We start from the raw sequence: 18,497 nt of genomic DNA on the forward strand, positions 1-18,497 counted from the left end.
GCAAACAAAATATAACCAGAGATATTGAAGTTAAGAACAATCTAACAATAGCCAGGGGGGGTGGGGAGGGGACAGTGGGAAGAGGGGATTACAGGAACTACTATAAAGGACACATGGACCAAATCAAGGGGGAGGGTGGAGGTGGGGGAGGGAGGTGGGTTCAGCTGGGGTGGGGTGGAGGGATGGGGAGAAAAGGCATACAACTGTAATTGAATAACAATAAAAATTTTTTAAAAATTTATAAAAAGAATAAAATGATAGATAAGAGGACGTCTAATACCCATTTTAAATTCCCAACTTTTTGCTTCTATAGTATCTAGTCTATAAGGTACCACACTATGTAATTTACACGAAGCAACTTATTATCTTAGGATTCTGGTCACCAATTTCCAGTGTGTGAGTGGGGCTGGGGGGAAGTCCCCATCCCCACACAGCCAAGCAATTCTCGAACACCAGCACAGCCTCCAACAATTCAACTCAATTCTGACACTATCTACCCAGAGATAAAATCAGATTCCACAAATTAAGGGTTCAGTCCTACAAGACTATACCCCCCACAAGCTACTTCAGATGCCAATGAAAAACTTAGGTTGTTACCTATGCTTCTAACCCACACAACTATCCACTACAGCTTCCAACGACCCCCTCCTTGGCAACTGAATTAAGACACCAGTTGCAAGTCCAGGTTGTTAACCTATACTTTTGACCAACTAGCCATAAATCAGAGGTTTCTATGGCCCCTGGATGGGTTCTATTAATTTGCTAGAGGCTCACAGAACTTAGAGAAACATTTTACTTCCTAGGTCACTAGTTTATTATAAAACAATATAACTCAGGAACAGCCAGATGGAAGACATGCATGAGGAAAGGGCATGGAGCTTCCATGTCCTCTCCAGGCACACCACTCTCGTCAAATCTCCACATCTTCACCAACCTGGAAGCTCTCGGAACCCTGTCCCTTCTTTATTAAATACTCATGATTCATTAAATCATTGGCCATTAGCAATTGGTTCAAACTTCAGGCCCTTTCCCATTCCAGGTCCGGGGGAGTAAAACAAAATTCTAACCCTCTAATCACGTAGTTGGTTCTTTGGCGAATTAACCCAGCAGTTAGGCTGTCTCCAAAAGCCATCTAATTAACAAAACAAAACACCTTGACCACGCTCACCACTTAGAAATTCCAAAGGGTTTTAGAAGTTCTGTGCTAGAAATGGGAATAAAGACCAAATAAGTATTTCTTATTATAAATCACAATATTATATGTGCTGAGTGTTATCCAATCACTGTCATATTCACTTCCAGTTCCACAGGAATTTTGCTATTATGTTTGTTTTTCAATGACAGAGCTTTAAACGTATGTGTTATTTTAATCTATTTTTCCAACTGGCATAAAAAGCACAAGTAATTTAAGTAGTAATCAGCAAAAGTCAGACAAGATTTAATTTTTAGAAAATTATATTTCTATTGATCAAATTATTTAAGTGGAAGGCTAAAAGTAATACACATTGTTCAAACATACCATAAATGTTTATCACCATAACAAAAGTTATTGCAGTCATCTATATCAAAATATTACCAAGATCACAAAGTTGTTATAAAGAGAACATAATTTAACTCCACAGGATAAGAATTATAAAAATGGGGTGGGGGGACTAAAAAGAAAGGAAGAGAGAAAGCAAAATTGAAAAGAAACATTCAAGCGTGTTCATCAACAGCCCCTACGAAAGAGGACCACAAGGCAACTAATTTGGGGGTGAAGATACAAGCTTCGGTTAAGACAGGAGGTGGAGGGAAAGCCCTAGGAAGAGGCTAAGGTTACAGGGGAGTTTTGTGGTAGCAGAAGACACAGTCAATCTGAATGCCCATCAATAGACAAGTGGATAAAAAAGCTGTGGTAAATAAACACACTGAAATGTTTTCCCGCCATAAAAAGGAACGAAATCTTACCATTTGCAACAGCACATATGGACCTAGAGAACATTATGCTAAGTGAAATAAGTCTGTTGGAGAAAGACAAAGTACCATATGATTTCACTTATATGTGGAACCTAAGACCAATATAATTGATCAAAAAAACAGAAACAGAATCACAGAGACAGAGAACAGACTGATGGCTGCCAGAGGTGATGGGGGTTGAAGGACCATGTAAAAAAAAAAAAAAAGTGAAGAGATTGAGAAGAACGGATGGGAACTTACACAATAGTTATAGGATGGCACAGCATAGGAAATACAGTCAATAATATTGTGATAACTATGTATGGTGGTCAACAGGTACTGGAAATAGCAAGGGGAAACTTTGTAAAGTCTGTGACAGTCTAAACACTATTTGTATCTTGAAACTAATACAAAATAATATTAAATATAAACTGTAATTGAAAAAAATTTTTAAAATTAAAAAATTTAAAAAGCCAACAGCAATAACACAAAACCTGATCACAGTCCTAAAGCATTTCATGCATCATCCATGGGGATCACCGCTGGGCGTTCCAGGAAACCTGAGATGTACCTGTTCCTAATCTAAAGATAAAGTCCACAGGCCCCGAATTCCCCCTTTCCCTTGTCTTCTCACTCCCATTATCCCTGGCTCCTGGCTTCTCAATCTTCTTTATCAAACCTCCCTACTTCTCAGCCTATACGCTAGCTTTTCCGAGATCCCTTATCTCAACTTCAAAGAGCAAACGGATGACATCTTAGTGGGCACATTGCAATGTCCTACCATGTGTCCAAAAACACTTGCATCTACACTCACTCTTCTTCCTTCTCTGCAGCCGCAATGACTGAGCGATCCCTTATCCCTTCTCTTGTACTAGATACCAGGCCTTCTCTTCTTCATGGGACCGGTCCTGCACCAGTTGTCTTTTGTAGCTTTTGGATCTTTACCTTCTCCCTCCTGACCAGTTCTTTTTCAGCAATATCAAAACACGCTCAGTTGTACACTCAGTTTTTAAGGGCTCTCTCAAAGTGGAATTCCCATGGATTCTTTTATCTGTTCCTTCTACCACTTACAAGTGTTGAGAGAGTTTTCTGCCCTCACTGTCACCGCTTTCCTTCATTCGTTTAGCTCATCAAACCAAGGCCCACATGATGGTTTTTCCCAACTCATCTTGACCATCGTCAGCAACCTCTCAATTTCATCTGATACTGTGAAACATGTCCTCCCTCAAAAGCTCTCTCTTCCTTGTTCACAATGTCATAAAGTGTCATTGCTACCTTTTCGCCTATTGGAAGCTCATTTGCAAGAATATCTTTCTTCGCCTATTTAAATATTCAGTGTCTTCAATATTGGGTTTCTGACCTATGCCATTTTTTTTCACCCTATAGCTCTTTTCTCCCAATTTCAGTCCCTATAAGCCGCGAAATGTGCATTAAGAAACCACACAGACCATCAATTTTTGTAATTCAACACATTATTTAGGACGTGATGTTAGTGGTAGTAATGAGAATAACCATAGCTTCATATTACTGAGATAAATGATAGTTACAATCTCTGTCAAGGTATCTACGGCTACCTAGATGATGAACACACTGAGCTCTCTATCACTTTATATATTCAGTAAGTTTCTTTTCTTACTATTTGCACTAACTGAGAAAATCCTAACTCATATTATAGGTCACAGGTGGCAAACACAAGCTCCGTGGGCCGAATCCAGCCCTCCACCTTAAGGTTTTATTCACCCGGCACCTTGTTTCTACCCGGCGGCAGCGCCAAGCTCTCGCTTAACTGTCAAGGAGCAGTTACATTCATACAGTCCTAAATTACATTCGGCCCTTTGAAGACAACCACGAGGCTGGTGTGAACCCCCCAGTGAAAATGAGTTTGACACCCCTGGACTAGGTTAACACAATGGGTGCTCACCAGCTTAGCGTTTGATTGTTACAGATTGTCAGGCCCACCATGAAGCTGGAAATTATAGCGACATTTTTTATTAAAATCTACTTTCCAATACCAATCAAATGCTAAGTTGGTCGATGAGCATATCACACTCAAAAGCAGAGGGTAATAAACTCAACTCTGGAAACAGCATTCTAGTCTTCGACGGCATTCATCTTTGGAAATGTTCCTTCAGCTTCCAATGCCAGGACTTTAATAAAACCTACATAGTGCCTTTGTGCAGATTAGAAAGTGGCACCCTCTGCAACACAGTGTTGTCCTGACGGTGCCCTTATTTAAAGGAAAAGGCCCCCTTAACTTTGGTGAGGCAGAGCTCAGAGGAGGATCTCTATTCTTAGCAAGCAACATGTAGGCTGCATTTTAGCATCCAATCATCAACTCAGCTGTGCAGAAACTACACACTCGTATTCATTCAACATTCAACAACTAGATACATTTTTCTCCAAGAAATCTTGGGAAAAAGCCAAGCTTTTGATGCTTTAGTGATTTGTACATTAAAAAATCATAATATTCAAATCCTATAGGTATATGCCCAGTGTATCCAAAACATGGACAGCATCATTTGACGCTATTTGAGGTAGCCACCTAAAAGAATGAAGAGATATATATAGAAAAACACCATTGCTATGAAGATAATATTTTTAATTTCACTCCAATTGGAAAATTTCATGCGAAAGTGACCTTCCATTCACAGCTAGCACACCTCAATATTGAAAAACAGAATCCTGAATACACAGAGATCACAATAAAATTATGTAACCTGGCAGCCTCACTTTGACAATGTTTACATTTTTTCTGGTTCCTTTAACTTTGAATTCACAACAGGAGCATATAGTTTAGTCACCAACATTTCGCTACGAATAAGTACTCACTTGTAATGCCCTTCCTGCTGTGGCCAGTGGCTTATTCTGTATTGGCATATACCACCAATAGGTTTTCTCCAGTCTACATGACAGATTAACTTTTCAATGACAAAGAATCACACCTCCTAAAGCCTGGGCTCTCACCGATAGAGAATAAAATGACATCATATACTTCACCCACATATATTTATCACACACATGCAAAGCATTATTCATATGTTCCCTTATCCACGGTTATATCCAACCAAAACATGCAATATTTGTTATCACCTGTGAGAATAATTGTGTTTCCACACTGATGTCACTGACATTATGAGACATAATACAAAGCCATTTAATAAAAGTAGTTCACCAATTCTACTTCTCTCCAATCATATTTTATTGAATCACTTTTAAATATTCCTCAGAAATATGACTGCTTATACCATTTTAATTTGAGGCATGCCATTCTGAATAATGCCCAGGCAGAACTGGGGACTCGCCTGCCTTTAGCAACAAATACTCCAATATTATTATAGAGAGAACTGAACTAGTTCAGGAAAAGTATGTTTAATTAACCAGAAAGATCACTGCTCTTTCTTTAAAAATATCAAAATATTTGACAGAATTGTGCCACTATTCCAAAAAAATCTTCATGATACACAGTTCATTGAAATTATTAATCAAATATTTTTCCTGATCACCTTTTTCTCTTCCAGATTCTTCTGTAAAAACATCATATTCATTTCTTTCAGTACATACAGACTCATCCTTTATATCCACACGAGACCCCTACATACAATTTACATTTAGAATAGCACTCTGAGTCTGAGTGTATGTTACTGTTCTTCACCTCTCTTATGCTTCGATGACTTACTTGTTAGCCATTTTTGTCAGCATTTTTGTGAATTGGGAATATAATGCAAGGAAAGATCAACAGTCATGCCAATTTACTAATGAAAAACACCCAAATGACATAAAATTAAGACAAACTATACCCTGTTATCTAAACTGTTAGCAGGAAGAACTGACAAAGGCAGCCCCACGGTGCATACATGACCTCTAAGAATTCAATGATAAGAACATAGATTTGTGTGAAAATCACAATCCTTTATCTCTAACTTGTGAACTCATCTCAACAACATTGCTTGCTTTTTCAAGTGAAATTGCCAATTCACTTGTGATTTAATAGAGCAGCTGGAGCTGCCCACGCTTTAGACACAATATATGAAGAACAGCTATGCAGATGATCTAACTGGGCAATCTTATCCATTCCTATGACTTTATAATGGCATCCGTCAAGAATCCCAAATGTGTGCTGCCACCCAGGCCGATTTCCTTACTAAAGGATATACTCCCCCCCCGCCCAGTAATCATACTGAAGCAGGGTGCAGCCAAGAGGAGGGCCCCAAGAAGGGATTTGTGATGGGGTCCAGGACTCGGGGTGTCCAGGAAATATTAGAAAAATGTATATAGGATGTCCTCACCCCCACAGGCCTGAGCCAAGGGGGATGGGACACATGGAACAGGGCCATTCAGAGCTGTTTTGGGTAGCAAGAGCTTTGCAGCTAACCCCTGGCACAGTCATTTAACATATCTATAACCTTTAACTGGTTTCATGGATGTGTTAAGTAGCTGTGGCCATGCTTTGAGCCAGGGGCATGGGACCAAATTCCACCCAGGATGGGACTGGGAAGCAACTCCCCCTGGTTACAGGGCCTGCGTGAGAGCGCGGAGATGATTGGCTCCATGCCATGGGGCCACACCTGCCCAGACTTACTATGGCAGCCCAGTAAAGCTGGAAGAATACGGGGATGCTGGCAGGTGTAGCTGACTGTAGGAGGAGTCGGAAATGGGGCTGCAAAAGAAGATGGGTGCTGGGATTTAAACCTAGGCGCGGCAGCCATAGAAGGGGGAGGACCACCAGGTTTTGGGGGAGAAAAGAGTAGACCACGCGGCTCTGAAGAAAATAGGGGGCCACACGGTTCTGGAGTGAATCGGAGAACCACGAGGTTGTGAGGGGAAAGGAAGAGGACCACGCGGTTCTGAAATGGGGAAAAGGACCACACGGTTCTGAAGGAGAGTAGAGAGGACCGTGTGGTTTTGGGGTGCTTCTTTTTGCCACGCGGCTTAGGCAGCAGGAGAGACTTTGCAGCCATAGAAAAAGGGGAGAAAGGACTCTTGCTGCTGGGCCATGAGAAGGTGCCACATGGCTTTGGATTAACTGGAGATGGCAGCAGCCACCCAGCTGATGGTGCGGGGAGCCTGAATCACGGACTTCTACTTCCTTTCCTGAGACACGGTACCCCAGACTGGGCACAGGGAGAGGGAAGAACTGTGCATCTGTGGGTATTCTAGAGGACTTTAGTATCTTATTGAAGACATTAGGTCATTATTCTAAGTTTGTGTAACTTTTGAATAAACAATTCCTTTCCTTTTCACCAGTCTCTGGCATTGAGAGACGTCTTTCCTCTGGCGGCGGGCATTTCGAACCTAGCAGGTGGGCATGGGGGGAAGGAACCTCCAGAGACAGAAAGGCGGAATCCTTTCTGTAATAATTTATCATGAAGGAACCACCTCCCCCCTGCTCTGTAACAATACCAGGCACTGTAACACAGCAGGGCCAAAAGTAATTTATCATGTCCTCTTACTACCCTAATCCACCTTCCACCCTCAACAAAATACTGTTATTGTGTCTTGTCTTCTGTTTCAGTGACTGAAATTCTCCTCAATCACCCAATAAGAAATCCACTATCATCCCTGTCCTCTCTGTCTCTCTCATCCCCAAGATGTAGCCATGCACCAAGTCCTACCAAGGTTTACTTCTAATATTTATGAAAGCTGCCCTTTTCTCATCTTTCCCACTATGACCAACATTCCTAGCACCAGACATTGAAAATACATCCCCGAAGTTTGCACACTGTACCATAGTGATTTCTCTAAACTGCAAAGCTGACTATGTCAACCTTCTGTTCACAACCCTTCCATAGCTCTGTACTGACCATGTGCTCAAGTCCCTAAAGTCCAGATTCCGTGGTTTGGCTTATGAAGTCAACCAGTTTCTGACTGGGATCACAGTCCACTGCTCTTACCCCCAGCCATACTGTTTATTCCTCGGAATGCACCATGCTCCATGTAACCTTGAGCATTTTCACATTTAATTCCCTTTGTCTTGAAAAATGCTGTGCCCCCCAACAACTTTCCTGCAATAAAACTCACCTACCACCTCCATCATACAAATCGTGTTCTCTCTCTCTCTAAACTATGCCCTGCCTCGCCTGGCAAACAACTATCATTTCTCAGGGCTCAGTTTAAATGGATCTTCCTGGAAACCTTCCCTGAGCCACAGGAAACTTAGGTTCCTCTCTATGGGCACTCATCCTCAGTTCTTTGGGCTTCCCTTGTCATAGCGTGTGTTATACTTCCTTGGAATTATATATACTTAGTTCTTATATACTCCAGGCCACAAAATTCTCTAGGAGACAGACTATATCAAGTTTACTCTTGCACCTCCAGAGCCTAGTATAGTACCTGAAACATAATAGTTGTTGAATAAATCCATTCAAAAAATTATTTGTTGAGCATCTACTATGTAGATGACACTCTGAAGTCTACAAGTCATACTTGGTTTCTAATTCATGGACTTAATAGGTCAGGGAAGACAGATTAAATGACCAAGCATGTACATGAATGCATGCATAAATGAGTAAGTGTGTGAATAACGCCCACAAACCAAGATTAGGACTAGTTGGTCCCTATAATAAGGCATGTGCTGCTTTTCTGTTTGGGGGTTGCTCCTACTTATCACTGGGCAAAATTATAGGTGATGCAGACTGGAGTTAAGGAAAGAAAATGTCTTTTCACAATTCTAAATGTGGTTGAGAGTCACAAACACACTCATACATTCTTCTGGGAACTAATAAAAAAAAAACAGGATTTCTTCTTTTTGACATTCAGGAAGAGAAACAGAGCAGGCTGAGGTGGAAAGAAGAGAAGAAGAGGACTAAGTGGGAATCCCGTAGCAGAAGGAACTCTTCGGAAGGTAAGCCTGGCTGGCTGGCTGCAGTGAAGGCGTTAGATGGCCAGAGAGCAGCAAGAGAGCCTGGGCTCCTGGGCCACAGCAGAGAACAATGAAGAAGAAATAAAAGTTCCCTATATCAGGTGGTTTTCTATGGCCCAAATCAGGTGATCTTGGAAGAAAGTAGGCATGAGAGCCCTAGTTTCCTCATCTATACACTGGGCAGTACTGGTTGAGAAGATTAAACAAACATTTAAAAAAGCATTTTGTGACATATAATACTATTTAGCTTTTCATTTTGTCCTTTCCTTTGAGTGACAAATTGCTGCTTCTATTTAACTTAACTGCTTCATTTTAACTCCCTGTCCTGCAGCTCACCCTATCTGTAAGTGAGGACAGAGCAGAAGCCTCCATTGGTCTTAGGGAGCAAGACCTAGCGTGCCACACTTGGAACTGTAGAAAATGATTCCAGAACTGCAACCAGTATCAGCAATAAAGATATAGGTTGTGAAGGTACAATTTATATGTTAACTTACCCACAAATGCACCTTGGCATGAAGTGAACTGGAGAATCTCATCAACACCGGGTCTTGCCTACGGTTATATGATTGCTAGTGAACGTCTCTCCAGAATAACTTTACAAGAGACTACAATGCCTTACAGGTGGAGACCATACTTTTCACCAATATCCATTCTTTAATCCTTCCTTTTAATACTGGAAAACACATGTAGCTAGCTACCAATTCTACAGACTATATTTCTCAACTTCCCTTAAAGCTAGGTGCAGTCATATGACTATATTTTGCCCAATGGAATGTGAAGGGAAATGATGCATCTTTCCAGGAAACAACCTTAAAAGGAATTTATCTGTCCTCTTACTCCCTTATCTGGTCTTTCTTATTCGGAGAAATTGACCCAGAGATGAAAGCCCAGTACCGAGGATGGAAGAGAAACCCCACTACCTCTAAACCACTCACTTGCCCACAGTTCCATGAGAAAATAAACAAAAATTCTATCTTATTTGAGCCACTGTGGTTTGAAATCTTTTACAGTAATAGTACCTATACTTTTACTAAAACATTATCTCTGTAAATTACCCCAAAACCCCAGCAATGAATATGAGGGGAAATGGTACCTTGTATAGCTGAAGGAATAAATCTGTCCATGACCGTTTACTCCAGTTTTCAAAAACAGCCATATCTATAGTAAAACGTTGCTTTTCCTTTGGCATGGGGGAATACATCAGCAAGGTATCAGCAGTGGCAGACTTTAATAAATAAAATATTAAAACATTGATTAGAATGCAAGGCAAATGTAAGTTCAAAATTTTAACTACTTAGCATATTTTTTCCCTTTAAATAAAATCTTTACATGTCCTTCTTATACATTCATCAAGATCTCTAATTCCCCATGTGTCAATCATAGAAACTATCAACACAGCTAACTTCTGGAACTCATAGCCCAGAGGTCATGGATTTATTCATTCAGTGCACCCACCAGCTCTGGGGCAGAAGCGGCAGAATGAGAGGCAAAGTTATTCTGAACTCTAAGCCTCTAAGAGCCACACTGTGAATTAAGCCACAGGGAGTCAGGAGAGCGCCAAAGAACAGGCTCCTGGCTCTGCTACTAATACCATGCGGTGACCATAGTAACAGTACCACCGCTAGCCTTGCCTCAAAGCCTCCAGACAGCTCAAAACAATGCCCCTTCTCAATAGATTTGCATAAAATGAATTGCATAATTCGGAAAAAAGCTATGCATATCCGGCTTAATTTCTCCCTAGTCTCCTCTAAAACTGAAGAAGGGAAATGTGAAATGGAGGTCAAATTAAACCAGGGTTTTCTTTGGAAGATATATATTCTAAAATTTCACTGCAACAAAAAGTTTACATAAGCACACACCGTTCTTCATTTCTAAATTCCCTAAAAGGAGCAACTACTTACATATTTAAGAAAACCATGTGATCATTTCTACCTAGGCCTCACAGAGATTTTTAAACAAATATAAAAATGTGTGTGTGTGTGTGTGTGTGTGTGGGTGTGTGTGTATTCTAGAGAAGCATAATCTTTAGGACACTTCATAAATGAAAACCCAAGGATTCTAAAATGAAATCTTTAAGCACAGATCAAAAATCAGCAAATTCAATAATATCTGTGCAGTTGTTCCAAGAAATTATATTTCCTTACTCTAAGTTCAATCCACTTCTTATAATCTTCTGGTTCAAACAGAAATTCTGGCAGTACGTGAGCAATGTGCGCTCCCTTAGCGCTACAATTTAAAAAGAAAAATCCAAATTATTATGGTATAATGCCCACAATTTGTATATCACTTGCATTTCAACTTCAATTAAATAATTTCAAAGTTATATACTTTGTTGATTAAGTTATAATCTTAATATTTAAAAATTATATAATTAATCTTAAAATTTTCCCTTAACAATAAAATGTGTATATGATGTTTCCATTAGAGAACTGATTAATGAGAAAGATCTTACTAAGTGTCTTTAATTATCCACATCTATCCTCACATATTAATGGGATATAGAGTTATGATTTAGCCCCCATTGTCAAACTGCTAACCATCTTTTGTAATAACATTATAATATTGAAAAATATGTGGAGAAAGTCTGAATACAGTAAAACATGTAATAAATAGGTCATCAGTCACCCAATATTCATGGAATGCGTATCACCACATATGCCTGAATATAAATAACCCCTAATACAACAAAATTCATCACTTATTTTTCCAAAGAGACTATCCAAAATGTGCGGCCTCTTCGATTATACAAACTTATAAGTAGAATAGCTGAAGCAGAAAATATCTATTTTTAATATTTTATATATTCAAAATCTAATACCTATTTATATTAGTTTATACTTTAAAACACATTTATCACACTTAAGGCTTTATACTTTTTTCACTGTGAAATTCTTTGAAACATTTTAATCCAAACTCTTCATATGCACATCCATCACCACAGAACCAGCAGACATCTAATACAGTTTCGGCAGGAGGGTTTCCTAGAGGCATTTGGGTGTGTAGGTACAACTCATTTAATGAGCACAGAACTCCGTCCACCAAAAGTATTTACCCGAAAAGAATGCCTCATCTAGTACTCAACTCTGGAACACCCTCAGCAGTCTGTAATCCTAGAACTACTGAGAAGTCAGACAAAGAAAAAGCAAAAAGGACACTTAATATGATTCCAAAAGCTTAAACCTTGAAGACAATGCAAACATAAGAAGAGAGAAGTAAGGAAGGGAACCCTAGTGGAGATGGAAGCAATGGACATAGTCCTAGAGTTGTTAAGTTTGACGTGGCCCTGGGTCAGTCAAAGCTAGTGGAAGAAGTTGTGCCACACACAGATAAAGTTCCTTCATTTGGAAGTCAAACATCATCCCTTCTCTCTGATTTTTACACTTTTTAACTGTCTGCATTTCCTACCTATTTTTATGAATCTTCATTACATTCAAATTATTATATGTTTGAATAAAATCTAATTTGAATGGAACACTACTTCTTAGCAGGAGGAGCCAACCGAAAGCCTATGTAAGAATTCAAAGAGATGAAGCCCCATTAAGTTGAAACTCTAGCAGGGGTGTCCAACCTTTTGGTGTCTCTGGGACACGCTGGAAGAAGAGTTGCCTTGGGCTACACATTAAATACATTGTGACATGTAATCACCAAAAAAATCTCATCATGTTTTAAGTAAATTTACGATTTTTGTGTTGGGCCACATTCACAGCCCTTCTTTTATTTCAAATCTTCTAGCCCATAATTCCATGCTCTGTGAGGCATTCAGCTTCTCAGCCAATGCCATCACTGTTTACCACTGCTTTAGGCAACCTCCTCCTAGGGCCCCTCCCTACTGCTCCCTGTGAATCTGGTCAGATCTCTCCTTATCAACAGTAGAGCCCTGCCATCCCCTAAAGGCAATTCCACAACCAATCTACTTTTTGTGCTGTAGGGGTGGAAAATGTTTCCCTTCCTTCCTTCTTAGGTGCATTGGCTGGTCTAATAATCATATTGACATAAGAAAGATTAACAGGAGAAAAACAAATTAAATACGTACCTACTGGAGCCCCACAAAGATGTGAAACTCCCAAGTAGTCAGGTAATTTAGGAAAAGGGGGGTAAGGATGTGGGATTCAAAAGGGAGGAAGATAATTCACAGGAAGATGAGAAGAGCAGATGTTTGGTCAACAAATGTTTGCCCCGCCATGCAGATAAGGCTGGTATAAGTTATCTTTGGTAGTAACTCTCTTTCTGGGCCAGGCCCCCTGTCTATATTCTTGGAGGCAGTTAAGGGAGAGGAGAGCTTTCCCCAAGTCTGTCTCAACTGCCTTCAGCTAAAAACAATCCGCGTGCCAAAGTGGCACATTTTGGGGCGGTGCATTCCGCGCCCCCTCCTTCACTGCTTCTGTACAACTTCCCTGTTCATCTCCTTTCTGCTTACAAAATCTCTTGCCTTTCAGAACTCTTTGGAGCCCCTTCCCATCTGCTAGATTGGATGCTGTCTGATTCATGAACTGTTGAATAAAGCCAATCAGATCTTTAAAACTTAGTTGAATTTTGTTCTTTACCAGCATTTTACAGATGCCATTGTGAAGTCAAGTCAAGCAGAATAGGTCACCCCAAAATATGCCTCTTTGGCATTTCAGTTATTCTGAGAAACTACAGACACAGGAGTTCTGAAAACGGCGTAGAAGTTACCCTTTTGTAATGAAAATCTACACTTATAAAGGAAATTTACATTAGAAAGCAAGCCCTCACTCGGAAGAGAGCTATTCCTAGAGAAAACTCTTTACCTGAGAGACTTTCCTGCATGGCAAGGCAACCCAAGTTTAACAAACATTTCCTCCTCCCCTCTCAGGATCCCTCCATCCCCCCATCTCTCCGGGCCCTGGACTCCTACCCCTTTGCTAGCTCAGTGGTACATAAGCCTCAACCTCCTGGATGTCTTTGAGTCTCATATCTTTGTGAGGCTACCATACTTAGTCATCTAATTAAGTTGTTCTTTTTCCTCCTGTTAATCTGTCTTTTATGACAGCCAAGAACCTAAAAAGAAAGAGGAAAATTTATTTTTCCTCCCGTACAAGAGACTTGTTTCTTACTTTTTATTTTGCATCTATCTTAAGGCCTAACTTCATCAGTCGCTCATACAGTATTTACAATTATGTTTTGTCAATAGTTTATGTCTGGTCATTAGTTTTATGGTGTTGACTCTCATAATTGATTTGATTACACTTTTACATTCCAGGCTTTCTATTTGTATATTTCTTCCAAGTTTACCATTAGTAGAACAAAAGAAAATTAGATGTAATAGGTTATTAAATTTTAAACTTAACTTCCAAAAATTATACGGTTTCTCGGTAATTGCATAAGATAAATATAATTTCACTTATACAAAAGTCCTCACTCACTGTCACCAAATTTAAACAGGGAAACTAATAAAATTTATTATCGTTTTGAATTTAATGCTTTTCTTTCCACGATGAAACATATGCGTGTATTTTGGATTAATGACCCAGTTTTACTACCCGCACTGCCACATTCTGGCTGTTGAGGAATTTTTATCAGAGTCAACATATCCTGATAGGCATATATTTACAGATAAAACAGCAATAAATTTGAATGGCTTGGTTTTAATGCCAAAATCATTCTTCCATACCTGCATCATCATACTGCAAAATGTCACAACAGAAACCTCCCGCGTTAATGCCGGCACTACAGGAGCTGTGCCAAAAATAATGCTCCAAGTGCGGCATAGCTATCTCCAGTAGCACAGAGTTTAATGATGTTCTTAGAAAGCTATTTGATTTCTATATTGCACAAACAATAAAATCTAGTTAAGTATGAAAACGTCCCCCCTTTTGTTCACAGTTAATATTCCAATAGATTTTAAAAGCACAGCTAACTTTCTAAAATAAGAATGGCATTAGAATTTTTGCTTTATTGGATTAAGGCATTTACTTTATTGAATCAGTCAAGGACCAAGAGCATGAAGTGGTAAAATTAAAACAAAACTCATGTGTCTTTGATTTTAAACTGATAAAAATGTAAATAAAGGTTCCATTTATCTTATAAATATAAAGACAGAGTTGATAAATGCTGAATTTTCTGGTATGTTTATGTCAACAGACATTTATGCCTACTAGAAGAACAGATTTATTTAAATAGTCTATTTCAATGATAGTGATACCAAAAAAATCAGTTTTCAGTATGTCACTAATGGTTACTGTTTTAGAATAATTAAAAAAAAAATCTAGCACATGAAAGCCATTAGTCATCATTCATTATACTTCATCATTATCGCTCTCATCTATGCATCATATATATGCATCATATATTACATATTTTATTATATGCCTTCTCTATTCAACCAAGTTTGAGAATTATAAACCTCAATTTTACAGATATTGAAATTGGGGCTTAAACAGGTTAAGCACCTTGTGCAAACTCACAGGAGTATAAAAGAGCTAGAATTTAAGCTTTAATCCACCTCATTCAAAAGCCATGCTCTTTTACCCCACTTCAGTTTGCTTCAGAATCACTTATTTGCTTTGAAATATTTTCATTCTTAAATGCAATTCCATTAAATAAGACATAATAATGGGCACGCATAAGAAAGAAGGTACAGTTTTAAAGATAAAAGAAGTAACATCACACATGGAATTGAATGTACTTGTAAAGGGAAGTAAGTTGATTCTCCTAAGTGCATTTATTTTGGTAAATGAACAACTTAAAAAAAATCAGTGGAATTAGAAATAAGAGTTATAGCGGCTTTATATTACCCTACCTCATAGTTCCAGTGTAGGGTGCGCAGTGTTTATACTCTGCTTCTGTTTTAGTTTTACATTATGGAAATTGTAAATCAGAAAAACTTTTTCAACAAAAAATAATCACATCATAAAAATAATTATTACTTTTAAATGCATGAAATTATATCAGAGGATACTAGACACTGTGTTAAGCTGCTCAGGCCGCCATAATAGAGTACCTCAGACTAGGTTGGTTAAACGAGAGAAATTTATTTTCTCATGGTTCTGGAGGCAAAAAGTCCAAGATCAAGATGCCTGAAAATTTGGTTGCTAGCGAGGCCTTTCCTCCCCTTTGCAGAAAGCCGCCTTCTTGCTGTGTCCTTGCATGACCTTTTCTCTGCACTCCCACAGAGAGAGAGGGGGAGGAGAGATCTCTGGTGCCTCGTCCTCATTTTATAAAGACACAAGTCTTATGGGCTTAGGGATCAATGTTCATGACATCGTTAACATCGTTACATCCTTAACGGTCCTATCTCCAATTCAGTCACTCTCAGGGTTAGGACTTGAACATGTGAACTTTGGGCGAACACATCTCAGTCTGTAACAAGCACGAATCACAAGAAACATTATGCCTATTATTTCACATATAGCAACACAAAATTTATTGTAAACTATAACAACCATTACCTATTTTTAATAATACAACACATATAACATTGTTATGAGATGAATTATGTTCCCCTAAAGTCGTATGTTGAAATCCTATCCCTCAGTACTTCAGAATGTGACTTGGAGGTAAGGCCTTTAAGGCAGTGATTAGGGTAAAATGGAGCTGTTAAGACTGTCCCTAATCCAATCTGACTAGTGCTTATAAGAAGATGAAAGTTGGACACACGGAGAGACACCAGGCATATGTACACATAGAGAAAATGTTATGTGAGGGCACGAGAGAAGGCAGCCATCTGCAAGCCAAGCAGAGACACCTCAGGAGAAACCCGATCTACTTGCACGTTGATCTTGGACGTCCAGCCTCCAGAACTGTGAGAAAAAAAATTTTGTATTTTTTAGGCCACCCAGTCTGTGGCATTTTGTTATGATAGCCCTAGCAAACTAATATAGGTATGATGAAATAAATATCTTAATAATTAAAGCCATTCTTAAGAGTTCATAGTTTAATATTACAACGAAAGAGCAATGTATAACATAGTACCCACCCTAATTTTCTCTAACTTGACTCTCTCACTGGTTACATCTCCCCTCTAGGAATATAAATGCTTTACTTTTTCTTCCTTTACCCCTTAATTTTATATATCACAAAATTTTCTTTGTTCCTATTAGAGTGTTCTGAAACTCAATTTTAAAATTTTATGCCTTTTAGCACAGGAGCTCAAAAAGCAAAGCTCTGTGAAAGAAAATGTTAATAAATATTTAATGACCATTGGACCCATTTTGTGCTATCAGTGCCCCTGCGTGTCCAGAGATGCCAGATGAATGAGATGTGGTTCCTGCCCTCACATGCTCACAAATGAGTGACGTGCACACTCGTGCGTGAGTCTGAGGTGTGCCGTTTTCCTTGAAGGAAAGAATCTTTCTCATTCTCCCACCCAGACTGGGTGTGGAGAAAGACAGAGAAAGTGCAGACTTGAATGTTCACATATCTTAGGCTCTTCTGACCAGAACCGTCTGTTTGTGGTAATGCTGTTCTTCAGGATAAACAACCCCAATCTCAGACCTCCTCTACCCACCGTCAGAGGGCATCTGGGAAGAGGCAGGCTTATTGACAAGTAAGTAAAGCTTTAACTTCAGGCTTCCTCACTTGCATGAGCCACTTCTAAAGCCATGTATCTAATTTTATTTTGTATTTTAATTTGTGATTATTTTTATAAAGGAGAGATCTCCACATTGTATATGACACCATCTCAGGACATGGATCACCCCTGCACCTGGGCTTCCATGAGGTAGGTTAGAGGGACTCTTGTACCTGTACATGAAGGTCTGTGACTAGTTTTCTGGTTGCTCAGTCTCTTTGGCAATGTCCCCTCTATGCCTGAAGCCTAGTTGCCATGTGGGCATCTGCTGCTGAGGCCTGAGTTGGCAATCCTGTATCTCACCTCTTAGCTCCATCAAGGACCAAGAGGACCCTCATAATTACCTTAGCCACTCTCCAGTTCTCACACATTTATCACTCACACTGTAGCTTCAGAGCCAGCCACCCTCCTGCCTCTTTTTTGCCAACCTAGCATCCCCTATAAAAGGCTGCTGGGATCTTCACTCAATCACTTTCAATGACTTAGAAACTTCTAGATCTTTTCCAAGGGACAGGAAACTCAAGCCAGTTTTGGCTATTATCATGAGAGTGCGAACCTAAGAAATGAAGAAAAGCTACTGTATTTTGTTCAGTACCATTCCTAATTTTGAAGACCAGAGTACCGCTAGGGACTGAAGAATTCTGATGTAGAAATTTTAAAAACTGAACACCATCTTTCATTTGTATTCCTGCTAGACGTGTCCTCTTCTTACCCTCCATCCCCACTCTTGTGAACATAGATGGATATCTCTGGCCGACTATGGGGTAGATTCCATACAGAAGTAAGCCGAATATAAAAACACAGTAATATATTTCAACATATAGTAACCCTAATGCATAAATAATAACCAGTAACAAATACTACTTTAGTGATACGGGAGCATGGAAAATGGAGTAACAACACTGCCAGTGACTGTGGGGAGTTCCAGCGGACAAGGGTACCTCAGACACAGGCAGAAGAAGAGCTAGATACTCAGCAACACTCCTCTTCCAGTTTTCATGAGCTCTGCTTTTCCATTTCTTGGCGACTTGCCATTTAATCTTTGCAGACATTATGATGACAAGTATTTTTCCTATATTTTCTATCAACCATTTATGGAAAATATCACCTGCCCATTACTTTCATATTAAAAGACCTTATGTAGACTAAAAGTTCACAGTGCCCATAATTTCA

At 39.4% G+C, this 18,497-nt stretch overlaps 1 protein-coding gene across 1 annotated transcript in view; it reads right to left on the minus strand.

The window, feature by feature from the left end:
* The window catches only part of CFAP47 (cilia and flagella associated protein 47), a 316,288-nt gene that overhangs the window by 188,006 nt on the left and 109,785 nt on the right, over positions 1–18,497 (minus strand). The window contains exons 30-31 of the mRNA XM_053916952.1: positions 10,939–11,020; positions 9,888–10,019 (exon numbers count right to left, since the gene is read on the minus strand). Coding sequence (XP_053772927.1) covers positions 9,888–10,019; positions 10,939–11,020 — 214 coding nt within the window. The remainder of the gene's footprint in view (positions 1–9,887; positions 10,020–10,938; positions 11,021–18,497) is intronic.

Source organism: Desmodus rotundus, chromosome X (genome assembly GCF_022682495.2).
Source record: "Desmodus rotundus isolate HL8 chromosome X, HLdesRot8A.1, whole genome shotgun sequence".
Lineage (NCBI taxonomy): Eukaryota > Metazoa > Chordata > Mammalia > Chiroptera > Phyllostomidae > Desmodus > Desmodus rotundus.